We start from the raw sequence: 14,405 nt of genomic DNA on the forward strand, positions 1-14,405 counted from the left end.
ACTAACAAAGGCAAGAAGTAGATTAATCCACACTGATTTCTGTCAAAGGCTATAAGCTGTTAAAAAATGTTTAACACTTCTCTAAACAAATTTACAGAACCAAAAAGGTTGCCCATGCTTGTTACGAATAAATGAAGTCTGTTGTAAAATAAATACTATATCTAAAAATAATACATTTTTACAATACCATTTCAATTGATATCTTATGGATGATTAAGCATACTGTAAAGGCAGTTTGTTGCATTACTGGTTGTGTTATGTCTGAAACATTGCTCAGGATAATGAATGTATTTGATTTCTGTCAATATTTACCTGTAATCGGCAGTACTCACCTGAGTTGTTGAATTAGGTCCTCCCCTTCCTTAATGACATTCAAGGTTGCCTCAAGCGTTGCTGTTTGTTGCTGCTGAAACTGTTTGATAAGTTCCTGCACTGCATCCACCGAGTCAGCACAAACATCTTCCAACAGCTCCTTTTGAAGCTCTTCCATCCACGCCCATAGCTGTAAGAGGTTAAAAACTGGAATTACATGGAAATTAACATAGCAACCTCTCTTGACTATGTATTCCTCACGAGGTATATCTAAAACCTTAAAATATTTCTTGAAGACCATCTGCCACTTTAGTAGTTGGCTACTGAAGCAATCAGTTTTACAGTTTGTCCTGCTTTTACCATAGTTGACGTGATTTATTTTGAAAGCTTCCAAGTGTAATGCATCACTTCAGACATAATTACAACTGTGGAGAAAGGCCACTTTAGCTTTTTCTGAAGCCCTGTCTAATGAAGCAGTGTCTTAAAAGATGTCTCTGTAAAATAATATTAGTCTTTGCAAATGAACCAATGACACCTGACAAAACTCTGAACACTTACACACAAATTATAACCCTATCATACACTTGTGTTTCTGTTTATAAAATAATTTATTGCTGGTAGGTTTGAAATAAATGTAAATAAAGAGATTAGCACATAAAATTGAAATGCATGTGATTTGTGGTCATGTGCTGACGTGGATTGGTGGCAAACAGGAAGAATAAACGGAAAATCGAAAGAATTGCGGATGCTAGAATTCAGAAACTGAAACTGCTGGAAAAACTCAGCAGATCTGGCAGCATCTGTGGAGAGAAATCAGAGTTAACGTTTTGGATCCAGTTAAAAATCACACAACAACAGGTTATAGTCCAACAGGTTTACTTGGAAGCACACTAGCTTTCGGAGCGACGCTCCTTCATCAGGTGATTTATCACAATCACCTGATGAAGGAGCGTCGCTCCGAAAGCTAGTGTGCTTCCAAGTAAACCTGTTGGACTATAACCTGTTGTTGTGTGATTTTTAACTTTGTACACCCCAGTCCAACACCGGCATCTCTGAATCATGACGACTATCGACACCACTAAACGTTTTGGATCCAGTGACCCTTCTTCAGAGCTTTAATACTAAACAGGTCTTTTTCCACAGTGGGGCACTGCGGGGATCAAGGCTTGGGCCCATCTATTTATGATATATTAATGATTTGGATGAAGGAACTGAATGCAATATCTCCAGGTTTGCAAATGATACAAAGCTGAGAGGAAGGGTGAACTCTGAGGAGGATGTAGAGATATTCAGTGTGATTTGGACAAGTTGAGGAGGTAGGTAAATGCATGGTAGATGAAGTATAATGTGGATAAATGTGAGGCTATCATTTTGTTAGAAAATGCAGGAAGGCAGATTATCATCTGATTAATGATAAACTGGGAAAGGGTGATGCGACTTGGGATTCCTTGTACACCAGTGGCTAGAATTAACCATGCAGGTGCAGCAGGCTGTGAAGAAGACAAATACTATGTTGGCCTTCATAGCAGGAGTATTCAAGAACAGGAACAGGGATGGCTTGCTGCAACTGTAAAGGGCTTTGATGAGACCTCACCAGCTTAAAGATACTTGGTTGGCTATTTAGGACTGAGCTGATTTCTTCAGCCAGAGAATGCGGTGAGCCTGTGGAAATGCCTGCCACAAAAGTGGTTTAGGCTAAAACATTGACTGTTTTCAAGTAGGCTTTAGATATAGCTCTTAGGGCTAAAGGAATCAAAGGGTATAGGGAGGAAGTGGGAACAGGGTACTGAGTTGGATGATCAGCCACGATTATACTGAATGGAAGAGCAAGTTCAAAGGGTAACATTGCTTATTAGAGTAAGTTATGTATAAAGCTAAATCATAGAAATCCCCAACATTTAACAAGATCTGCAAAACAATGACAGCAATAATAACATTGATTGCTATTGCTAATACAAATACAATATAGTGAATGGAAATTAAGTTACAAATGGAAGAAAAGATTGTGCTATTGAGAAACTTTGCTATAATCCTTCTTTGCAGAGCAAACATCATATCCAGGAGAAACTCAACATGTCTAGCAGCATCTGTAGAGTTATGAAGAACAGTCACTGGATCTGAAACGTTAACTCTATTTTCTCTCCACAAATGTTACAGACCTGCTGAATTTCTCTAACAATTTTTGTTTTATATAATAATATCGAAGTTGAGACACCAGGAATAAAAGCTGGTTAAAAATACTTCAACACTGCAAATCCTACATACAATATATGCTTCCTGCTCACAAATTCCCTGCTGTCATCATTTCTGGTCACACTTTCATGTTTGGTTGTTACTACAACATATTCCTTTTTCTACATTTCCCATCCAATTCCTCTATATTAATGATCATGGGTCATGATGTAATTGTATGTTTTGATTACTAGATGGCATTGTTATCATTCTTTGTCAACAGACTGCTCAAAATTAACATGTTGAAATTCTATCCATGCCAGTTCCTTGCTGTTATATTCCAATGCAGCACCTTGACAAATGCTTTCTGGAATCCAAGTAGATCGTGTCCACTGACTCTTCTTTGTCTAACTTGCTCATTACCTTTTAAAAGAATTCAAAGTATCCTGTTGGTGAAGCAGTGCTGACTCAGCCCTATATTACCAGAGTACTTGCATGTACTCTCTGAAATCTCATCCTTAGTTATGATCTCTAAAGTGTTACTGTGACCAAGGTTAGGCTAACGGGCTCCCCTTCCTTTTTAAACAGTGAGGTTACATTACCCATTTTCCAGTCCTCTGGGAGCCTCCCTGACTCCAGTTATTCCTGAAAGATCACCATCAATGTCTCTATAATCTCCTCAGCTATCTCTTTCAGATAATGAGGTGTAGTCCATCTGGTCCTGGTAATTTATTGACTTTCAGCTTTCCCAGCACTTTCCTGTAATGATGGCCACTACATTCACCTCTGCCTCTTGACTCTCTTTAAGTTCTAGTATACTACTTGTGTATTCCAACGTGAAGACTGATGCAAAGTACCTATTTAGTATCTCTGCCATTTCTTTATTCTCTATTACTACTTCTCCAGCCTCATTTCTTAGTGGTCCAATGTCAACTTTTGCCTTTTTTACCTTTTATATATCTCTAAAATAATCTTACAATCCTGTTTCACAATACTCGCCAGCTTACCCTCATATTTCATCTTCTCTTCCCTGATTTTTTTTAGTTTACTTCTGATGGTATTTTAAAAGACTTCCCACTAATCTTTACCACATTGTATGCTTTTTCTTTTGCTTTTATGTTGTCCCTAACCTCCCACGCCAGCCATGGTTACTGACCCTCCCCTTTAGCATGTTTCTTCCTTGGGATGAATTTCTGCTGTGTCTCTCAAGTTCCCCCAGAAAGTCCTGGCATTGCTGCTCTACCGATGTCCCTGCTGGGCTCCCCTTCTAATCAGTTCTGGCCAGTTCCTCCCTCATGTCTTGGCATTTACCTTTACTAAATTGTAATACCATTACAACTAATTCCAGTTTCTCCCTCAAACTGCAGAGTGAATTCTATCATATTATGGTCACTGCTGCCTAGGGGTTCCTTCACCTTAAGCTCACGATTTAAGTCCGTCTCTTTCCACGTCACCAAATACAGACTTGCCTTTTCCCTAATGGACTCTACCACAAGCTGTTCAGAAAAATCATCTCACAAACATTCCATAAACTCCTTTTCTTGGGATCTGCTAACAATCTAATATTCTCAATCCATCAGCATCTTGAAGACCCCATGATTACTGTAGCAGTGTTTTTCTTACAAGCCTTTAATATCTCAGTCTATCACTTCTCATTAATATGCAGGCTCCCATCCTACCACCTGTTGAATAGAAACTAAATGCTGAGAATCTGCACCATGGAAGTCAAGGTAATTACCTAGTGAATTTATCTTACCACTTAACACTCTGGACTGTCAACTTGGAAGCCCAGCACCAACATTTCAGGGCACACTGCACAGCAGCAGACACGTGCACCCCACATCCACACATGCCAACCCTTCCACATCATCAAGGCACATTTCTGATGCACTTAAAAGATGCTTCAACCCTCCAATGCTATATACTTTGAGTGCACTGGCCCCTCTCATTGCAATGCATCTGCAAGGAAAACGTGCTCATGGGGATAAGCTCATGAATTACACTTGGATGTATCTAAGAGCTGCTTGCTTTCTGAATGCTCACTCACAACACTCCACATAGATAGTCACAGCATTCCTGTCTTTCCTTGTCTTGTCTTGCTTTTTTGCACTTTTCCTCCTAAGCCAGGACTAACAGGCACAGATACAAAGCTTGGCAGCTAGTAATGCTTGTAGTAGAGTAGACAGCAGTCAAGGGGGGACATTTTGCTGTATGGCACTGTGCCATGTTGGTCTTACACAAGCACCATGTACCAACTGCGCACACAACAAACACACTGCATGTGCTTCAAGCATATGGTCATGTCTCAAAATCTAAGGGGATCTGTCCTCAGCCAAGTCGAGGGAGATGCTCCTCAGTCAACAGGTCCCAGCATAATGAATCAAAGGCAAATTTTGATATCAAGTCCAGCTGCTTGAGATGATCAAGCTCAGGATCCTCTCCTCGGAGAGGCCAATAGCCAGAATGTCACTAATCCCCTCAACCGTCTTCATTATTTCTGCCCTTCTCCTGGTATGAGACAAAGGGAGGAATTAAGTGACATAAAAGTGGGTGACACAACTGTTAGTGCTAGTTCAGAAAGGGGAACAGTGCTGAGATGTCCTGAGTGAGTGAGTTGGCAATACAGAGGTCATAAAGGGTAAGTGGTGAGGGGGAATTGGGTGAGTAAAAGGGATAGAGGGAAGGTGTTGCAGGCATTAGTGATAGTTGTGAAGCAAAGTGGGAGGTAGGTGCAATAGCATAGATAGAGTGAGTGGTCAGTATCTGAAAAAGATTGTGGCACTTACCCCAGTGAAATGGAGGTCATTGTCCTCCTTCCTACCTTACTGTGCATTCCTTCAGATGGCTGAGACTGCACTGACCTGGGTAGCATTTCAGACCAGGTTGGCAGAGTCTGGTGTTATAGCCTCCTCTGTGAGAAGAAGACTTCCACCCTTCACACTACCCCAACCAGCAGGATCTCTAGGTCAAGGCACTAATTTCACCCTGTTTGCCATATTTAAGGCAAATGTCGTTAAGGGCAGATCCAAGCTGACAGAGATTGACTTGGTGCTAAAGAACTCAACAAAAATTATACTTTTGCCAAAATAAGGTAAGGTTAGCCCTTCTGTCTTCAAAAACATTTTTATTCAAACCAAATGCCAATGGTTATATATTTTGTCCTTTGTAATGTCTAATTCATTTTTGCAAAATATCCACCAGTCCTGAAGAGTGAATTGATCTGACTTATAATTGCTAATAGAGTACTTCATCAATTGCTCTTCATGATCAGATGGCAGGAAGTTTTTAGAAGGCAATGTAAGTTTACTCCACACCTTTACACTGAACATCTCATCTTGTTCACATCGAAACACAGCTAAGAGTTAGAACTTCCCGTAAAGCAGGAGGTCTGACGTGGAGATGGTCTCAGATTTGAACTTCCAAACATTTTGTTCAAAATTCATACAGATCAAGATATCAAGCTGCAACAAATCACATGCCTTTGAACACCTGACAATGATCACTTTTTAGTTGAAGAAAATTTGTTTTGGCTGACTCAATTCGAATGCAGTTGCAAAATGGATTCTTCATTGTGTTAAAATGAATCATTGTTAGAAAGCTTATGTAATATTTTCTTTCGCTTTTGTGGCATTCGATTGCTTTAAGTTGCAGCAAATCCATACACCATCTGATAACAAAAGCAAGAGACATAAAATGATAGGCCATTTTCTGGCAGATTGCTGTGGTATTCAGCATTTATCTTTGGGTTATCAAAGCCAATTCCTGGGTAATCTCTTCACTAACATGAACAAACAAAGCAATCAATAACTGAGTGATGTAACAATAACAAATCAATCATGTTTTAAGCTGAGCACTAACAAAGAATGCTTTGAGGAAAGATGTTGTATAAATACAACATGATCAAATAACTATGGAGCTTATTCCAAGATATAATTAATCCCCATTATTATTTTATGGAATTACGGTTATAATTGCCACAAATACTTGACACCTAAAACATTGATCTTTTTCTTTTAGATTCTGTCAGCCCACTGATTATTTGCAAGACTCGCTGCTTTTTGTTTTAGATTTTCTGGTGCAGCTGTGTTTTTATTGGAATATCTGGCATCATCCCAGTTTCTAATAGACAAAATGCATTTTGACAGATATTTGCACTACCTCTGATTTTTAAGGCAAAGAGGTTCTGTTTTACTGTCTGATTTACTGGCGGCGTGACTGAGATGTAATATTGCTTGCCACAGCTGACATTTTTCAGGTCCTTACAAAATTCTACCATTAATGTTCCGGAACAGATGCCTGAAGGACACAAATGAATTTTCTCCAACATTCACCTCACAATAAATCTCAGCTAATGTTAAGAAGGTTACATAAGTGACCAATAGTTTCTTCCTTTCCCATCACAGGATTTTATGTGACTGACTTCATCGAGTCCAAACCTTAATACCTGGGAAGCAGCAAAACATTTGATATTCCTGTCATGCTCAATCACTTTTGCCATTGAGTAATCTATGGCTTCAGTATTACTTTATTCTGATCTATTCTTTTTCATCTGAGCAATTACTTGCTTCTCTGAGTTATTGGTATTTCTGAGGTTCCAATTCAATGTAATTTCATTTTTTGTGACTGGGAGTCAGTGCTGAAAGTCTAGTTCCACAGGTTCTTTCTGATTTTACCTATCACATCTGGGGTACCTTAACAGTGGCAACAGTTAGCTACTTTTGCTCATTGCATCCAATGTGCAGACTAGCTATTTAATTTACCAGTACACCATTAGTTTATTAAAGACTCAATCAGTCAGAATTTCTAGGCTACACCTTTCAACACCATGTGAATCCAGATTAGTGCACGTAGTTTATCAGGTATCTCAGGATGTAACAATGTGTACCCATTGTCATTTTGTTTAGACTGTAACTCATAAATTAACTTCGTAGCTCTATCTGCAGCAATGCCACTTTTGCCTAAAGGAGAAAATTTGTTCTTGTGCTGGAAAAAAAATCATTCAGCTGTAGGTATCAAATGTAGCAGTAAATATAAATGTATAAATATATATACATATAAATATCTGTACATAATAAATATAAATATACATTTATTATGTACAGATATTTACAATGCAACCTTGAAGATACATACTGAGGAAAATCTGACCTTTAGATACAAGAATTTTTTAAAAATTGGTTTTAACTATTCAGTTGCAGAGGCCACAATCACAGTTAAAATTTAAACCTAAATTACATTTAAAAATTATTAACGAAGTGCAGTTCACTATCTTCCCCGATGTAATCTATTGATACAGCAAAATGTGATTGCCCTGTGCTTTGAATATTATAGAATAAGTGCCATTTCCGCGTTCGAAATTGAAATCTATTTTTAGTGATATCCAAATCTACTAATCTTTCAACGTAAATGTCATTTGGTCACCATAGTGACTGCTGACAGCACAAAATCTGTGTTAGTTCACAAAAGACGAATGAAAAGCAAAATGTTGCAATCAAAAAATAAACCGAAGAAGTGTATAAACCTCAGCATTATGTTATAAAATGCTGGAAGTTTATTTCTGTAAGTGGTGAATATATAGTTAGAGTTCCATATATGATTGCAGTCTTATACACACTGTCAGTGTGTATTCCTGTATTAACACTTGGGAATAGCTATGTGAATAGCACATTGCTCACGTGTTTTAGAATATTCTGTTTAGTTTTAGTGTGTAGTTTGTAGTTTTAAGAGTTAAAATTTATTTGTAGAAAATAGGATGAATGCAATGTAAGCAAGCTTGGAGCGTTATGACACTCTTGTGCCTTAGGATAATGCCTTAAATGGCTCTTAGTACCTTAAGATTTAACAATCTCAAAATGTAAGATCATAAAACAACCAACGACACTCAGCTGCAGTTTGGACTCACAGTCAGATCTTCTGTGCCTGCCTGGAGATTTATGTGGACCAAAAACAGGAAGCATGTCTGTTGAACAACACGCAGTAATATATGAACGGTGTACCCAGCAGAGTTGACAATGTCCTCCAACCGCTGGTGAGTAAAAACTTCTCAAATAACTTGGATGCCTCAGCAAAAAGCTGTTTGTTTGTGTGAATATCTACAGTATTAGGGCTGAAGCCTCCCTATGTTTGTCAGGTCATGAGGGGCCTCATTCATATGATGTCTGCCATCTTGTCCTTAAATAATTATTATGTCAGGGCTCAATGGACACAGCTGCCCACCCAAGTGAGGGTGTCACACTGGCTGACTTCAGTAAACCTGCAGGCAGTGGCATAGTGGTAATATCACTGGCCTAATAATGCCAAACTCCCAGGTGAAGGTTCTGAGGATGTGGGTTTGCATCTCACCACAGCAAATATTGAAATTTGAGTTAAATGAAAATCTGGAATTAAAAAGCTAGGTCAATGATGACCACGTAACAACTGTTGATTGTTGTATCAACCAATCTGGTTTACTAATGCCCTTCAGGGAAGGAAATTGCTGTCCTTACATGGCTTGGATTCCATGTAACTCCAGATTGATAACAATGTGGTTGGCACTTAATGACCTTTCGGCAATGAGGAGATGCCATACCTGAACAGCAGGAATATCTGGGATGTGGGAGGTGAGGAAGTATACATAAAATGTAGGGGGTAGAGGGTGAAGGACAGGAGTTCAAGGGTCACCTGCATCATCTTGTACCAACTAATTTTGCAAATATTCTCAATGTCGAGATGATAAATGTTAATGCACACCTCATTCCTGCTCTATCTTCGTGAGCAGTAATTCTACGCCAGGTGTTGGAACCACTGAAATTTTGAGGAGAGATTAGATTGACTAGGCTTATATTCATTCAATTTAAAAGACTGAGGGGCGATCTCATTGAAACATAAAATTAAGACAGGACTGATCAAACTGGAAGCACAGAAGATATTCCCCTTGGCCTCTGGAGAGGGGAGGAGTGGCAGAATAAGGGGTCACAGTCTCAAGGTAAAGAAGAAACCATTTTGGACTGAGATGAGGAGAAATGTCTTCACTCAGACAGTGTTAAACAAGTGGAATTCTCTACCATAGTGGTGGTTGCAGGAACCAGGTCATTGAATATATTCAAGAAAGGAATGGAGAAATTTCTAGAAGGTAAATGAATTATAGGGTATGGGGAGAGAACAGGAGTATGGCATTGAGATAGAAGAATAACCATGATTATATTAAATGGCGGAGTGAGCTGGATATGCTGAATGATCTGCTCTTACTCCCATTTTTTATGTTTCTATGAACCCAGAAGCTGTCTTAGAATTCATAAAACAAAACTGAGAAGACAGAGAAGGAGAAGCAGAAGAAGGGAATGGAAATGATAGCAAATCAGAAACATGAGGCTTATTGGACAGTAGATGTGGGTGAGCACATAGCGCATTAAGAGGGGATCCTGACTCTCCAGCTCTGTCAACCAGTTTGCACAGAATGGAGCTAAGGCATTCTGCCTGCCTCCCGATGAGTGACAGTTAGTGCAGGAGATAGACTTGCATGACTAGAAAAGCTCACCCACTTCTGCCATTTCCTGCAGGCAGATTTGCAGCTGGTCAACCTGTGAGACAGTGCCATGCCTGTGTTGTTGAAGATCAGACTAACATTGAACGTCTTAGCCATTGGTTCCCTTCAAACTTCAATTGGGAACAAGAATGGCATCTCCCAGTTGCAGTCCCAGTTTGTGAGCTCTCTGGTTCCCTTTGCAGGAAAGCAATGCAGTTTATTGAGCTCACCATGGACAACAGAAAACCTACTTGCCCGAGCCATGGGATTTGCAGTTGGATTGTATTCCCTTGGGTACAAGGGGCCATTGACTGTGTACATGTAGCACTCAGTTCCATGGCATCATCCAGCTAGATTCTTGGACAGGAAGGAATATCACTCCCTCAGTGTCCAGTTCCTTTGTGACAATCCAGTTCCTTAGTAACAATTCCTGTAGATGTGTACCCATAATCCAGGGAGCCATCATAATGCTGACATTCTACACAGATTCCTGGTTCCTCAAATGTTCTCTCCCTTGCATCAACTCTAGGATTGGCTCACTGGTGACAAAGGATAAATCCGAAATGCATGACGAATGACCCCAGTGTACAGCTTTGATACTGATGGCAAACATCAGCACAGCAGTCTCACCATTGAACAGACAGCACATCCAATACCCAGACTGCTCAAAAGGAGCACTCCAGTACTTGGTGGACACAGTCTCCAATATAGCGATTGCATTCTGCACCCTGTACAGCCTAGCTCAGTGATGGGGTAAGAACCTGGATGAGGGAGAGATGAGGCAACCACCTGACTCCTCAGACAAGAAGGAACAAGAGTCTGATGGTGATGCTGAAAGAGAGCATTCTGATGCAGAGGAGGCCAGGTCAGTAGTGAGGCAAAGCAGAGAGACCTGAAGGAACCTGATAGTAGCAACACTTGATAACTATTGACTTTGCTTGAAAATGTGTGGACACACAGAAGTATTAGCTAGTTTTGAAGCATACATAGAGTCATACATCACAGAAACAGACCCTTTGGTCCAACAAGTCCATGCCGAAATAATCCCAAACTAAACTAGACTCATCTGCCTGCTCCTGGTCCATATCCCTCCAAGCCTTTCCTACTCATGTATCTATCCAAATGTCTTTTAAACATTGTAATTGTCCCCGCATTCACCTTTTTCTCAGGAAATTCAGCGAACCACCATCTGTGTAAAAAATTTGACTCGTCTTTTTAAATCTCTCCCCTTGCACCTTAACAATCTGCCCCCCTAGTCTTGAAATCTCCCATCCTAGGGAAAAGACAACTACTATTAACTCTATGTATACATAGAACATAGAACATAGAAGAATACAGCGCAGTACAGGCCCTTTGGCCCTCGATGTTGCGCCGATCCAAGCCCACCTAACCTATACTAACCCACTATCCTCCATATACCTATCCAATGCCCGCTTAAATGCCCATAAAGAGGGAGAGTCCACCACTGCTACTGGCAGGGCATTCCATGAACTTACGACTCGCTGAGTGAAGAACCTACCCCTAACTTCAGTCCTATATCTACCCCCCCTTAAAATACCTCTCATTATTTTATAAACTTCTACCAGATCGCCTCTCAGCCTCCTAAGTTCCAGTGAAAAAAGTCCCAGCCTTTCTTTATAACTCAAACCTTACATACCCAGCAACATTGTGTTAAATCTCTTCTGAATCCTCTCCAGCTTGATAATATCCAGCCTATAACTGGGCAACCAGTACTGGGCACAGTATTCCAGACAAGGCCTCACCAATGTCCTGTACTCCCTCTTATCTATATGTGACACAAACTTCAAAGAATTATGTACCCGCACCCCTAGGTCTGTCTATTCTACAACATGACGCAGGGTCCTACCATTAATTGTATAAGCCCTACCCTTGTTTGTTGTACCAAAACACATGCTGCCCTCAACAGATGCTTGTTTAATGATGGCAGGAACATAATGTTGCCCTGTTTGCCACAAATTGTATGTTCTTTGTTTTCTTTGCACCAATAAACTTTTGTTCAATTTGATAGCTGGAGTGTCTGCATACAGTTCTCTGGTTTAGAACATAGAACATAGAAAAGTACAGCACAGAACAGGCCCTTTGGCCCACGATGTTGAGACTTAATCCTAATGTAAAATATAGTAACTTAACCGATGCACCCCTCAACTCACTGCTATCCATGTGCATGTCCAGCAGACTCTTAAATGTCCCCAATGACCCTGCTTCCACCATCTCAGCTGGCAACGCATTCCATGCATTCACAACTCTTTGCGTAAAGAACCTACCTCTAATGTCTCCTTTATACATTCCTCCTAATATCTTCAAACTATGACTCCTCATACCAGTCAATCCTGCCCTAGGGAAAAGTCTCTGGCTATTGACTCTATCTATTCCACTCATTATTTTGTACAACTCTATCAGGTCTCCTCTCTTCCTCCTTCTCTCCAGAGAGAAAAATCTGAGCGTATTCAACCTTTCTTCATAAGGCAAGCTCTCCAGTCCAGGCAGCATCCTGGTAAACCTTCTTTGCACCCTCTCCAAAGCCTCTGTATCTTTCCTATAGTAGGGCAACCAGACCTGAACACAATATTCCAAGTGTGGTCTCACCAGGGACTTGTAGAACTGCAGCAAAACCTCGCGGCTCTTAAACTCGATACCCCTGTTAATGAAAGCCAAAACACCATATGCTTTCTTAACAACCCTATCCACTTGGGTAGAAAGTGAGGTCTGCAGATGCTGGAGATCAGAGATGGAAATGTGTTGCTGGAAAAGCGCAGCAGGTCAGGCAGCATCTAGGGAACAGGAGCCCTTCCTGAAGAAGGGCTAATGCCCGAAACGTCGATTCTCCTGTTCCCTAGATGCTGCCTGACCTGCTGCGCTTTTCCAGCAACACATTTCCATCTATCCACTTGGGTGGCAACTTTGAGGGATCCCTCTATTCCTGCACGCTGCCAAGAATCCTGTCTTTAATCCTATATTCAGCATTCGAGTTTGACCTTCCAAAATGTAACACTTCGCATTTATCCAGGTTGAACTCCATCTGCCATTTCACAGCCCAGCTCTGCATTCTGTCTGTGTCACGCTGCAGCCTGCAGTAACCCTCTATACTATCGATGACACCTCCAACTTTTGTGTCATCTGCAGATTTACTAACCCACCCCTCAACCTCCTCATCCAAGTCATTTATAAAAACTACAAACAGCAGAGGCCCAAGAACAGAGCCCTGCGGGATCCCACTTAACACTGACCTCCAGGCAGAATATTTTCCATCTAAAACCACTCTCTGCCTTCTGTCAGCCAGCCAATTCTGAATCCAAGATAGCCAAATCTCCCTGTATCCCATACTTCCTGACTTTATGAATGAGCCTACCATGGAGGACCCTATCAAATACCTATAAATCACATCCACTGCTCGACCATCGTCGACTTGTCTTGACACCTCCTCAAAGAACTCAATAAGATTTGTGAGGCAAGACCTGCCCCTCACAAAGCCATGCTGACTGCCTTTAATCACACAATGCTTTGCCAAATAGTCATAAATCCTATCCCTCAGAATGCTTTCCACAACTTTGCTGACCACAGACGTAAGACTGACAGGTCTGTGATTGGCAGAGATTTCCCTATTCTCCTTCTTGAAAAGTGGAACAACATTCGCCTCCTTCCAATCCTCCGGTATGACTCCTGTGGAGAGTGAGGAGGCAAAGATCCTTGCCAGCAGTTTACATGCAGTCTATGTTCATTACACGCAGACCTTTGTTTGTAAGGGGTATTTATCTATCAGGGAGATGTAAACAGGCTACAGCATGCTAATTGACTTCAGCAAAACATCCATGTAATTTAAGTTCCTGCGTGCTAGAGACTATGCTCTTCCCAGATGAGATCTGTCCATAAGGACATCATCACTCTTTGTAATCCTTAACTGGGAGTGTATGAGCACATTCACAGTGACCATCACCCCTCTCAGTATTCCAGAAGGGAATGAGAAACTCTTAGAGATATAAAGTGATTGACTGAGACCAAAGGATTTTGAAAACCTATGTACCTACAAGTAAATGCTTTACAAAATATCTACATCATTAAACCCAAAATTCATTCAATATTCTTCAATCTTTTGCTTCCAACCACAACTGCTAGGGGCTCCCACAGCAGCCACAGCTATTCTGCTGAAAGTCTGCAAACTCCTCTCCTGCTTTGCCACTGGTGAGTTTAGCAGCTGGCCCTGTGCTGAAGGGCTTCAGTCTACTGGGGGTCTCTCAGACAGATGCAGATGAATACTCTTCAGTCTGAGCAGATGGAGTCAGTTGGGCCCCTAGCAGCGGGGAGTTGGTAGAGCAGGCCACCTCTAGAGAGAGGGCAATTTCTTTGTGCCTATCTGCTGCCCCTCCTCCCTGTTGGTCACAAGAGCACTTCCCTTATT

General features: G+C 40.9%; 1 protein-coding gene across 10 annotated transcripts in view; it reads right to left on the reverse strand.

Annotated features, from left to right (window-relative positions):
• Window positions 1-14,405, reverse strand: part of kalrna (kalirin RhoGEF kinase a) — a 734,910-nt gene that overhangs the window by 312,561 nt on the left and 407,944 nt on the right. For all 10 annotated transcript variants that reach the window (XM_087989060.1, XM_043693728.2, XM_043693729.2 and 7 more), the window contains exon 12: window positions 333-502. In XM_087989060.1, coding sequence (XP_087845186.1) covers window positions 333-502 — 170 coding nt within the window. The remainder of the gene's footprint in view (window positions 1-332; window positions 503-14,405) is intronic.

This window comes from Chiloscyllium plagiosum, unplaced genomic scaffold (genome assembly GCF_037043375.1).
Source record: "Chiloscyllium plagiosum isolate Xiang-an unplaced genomic scaffold, Cpla_swu_hap1 HiC_scaffold_7, whole genome shotgun sequence".
Lineage (NCBI taxonomy): Eukaryota > Metazoa > Chordata > Chondrichthyes > Orectolobiformes > Hemiscylliidae > Chiloscyllium > Chiloscyllium plagiosum.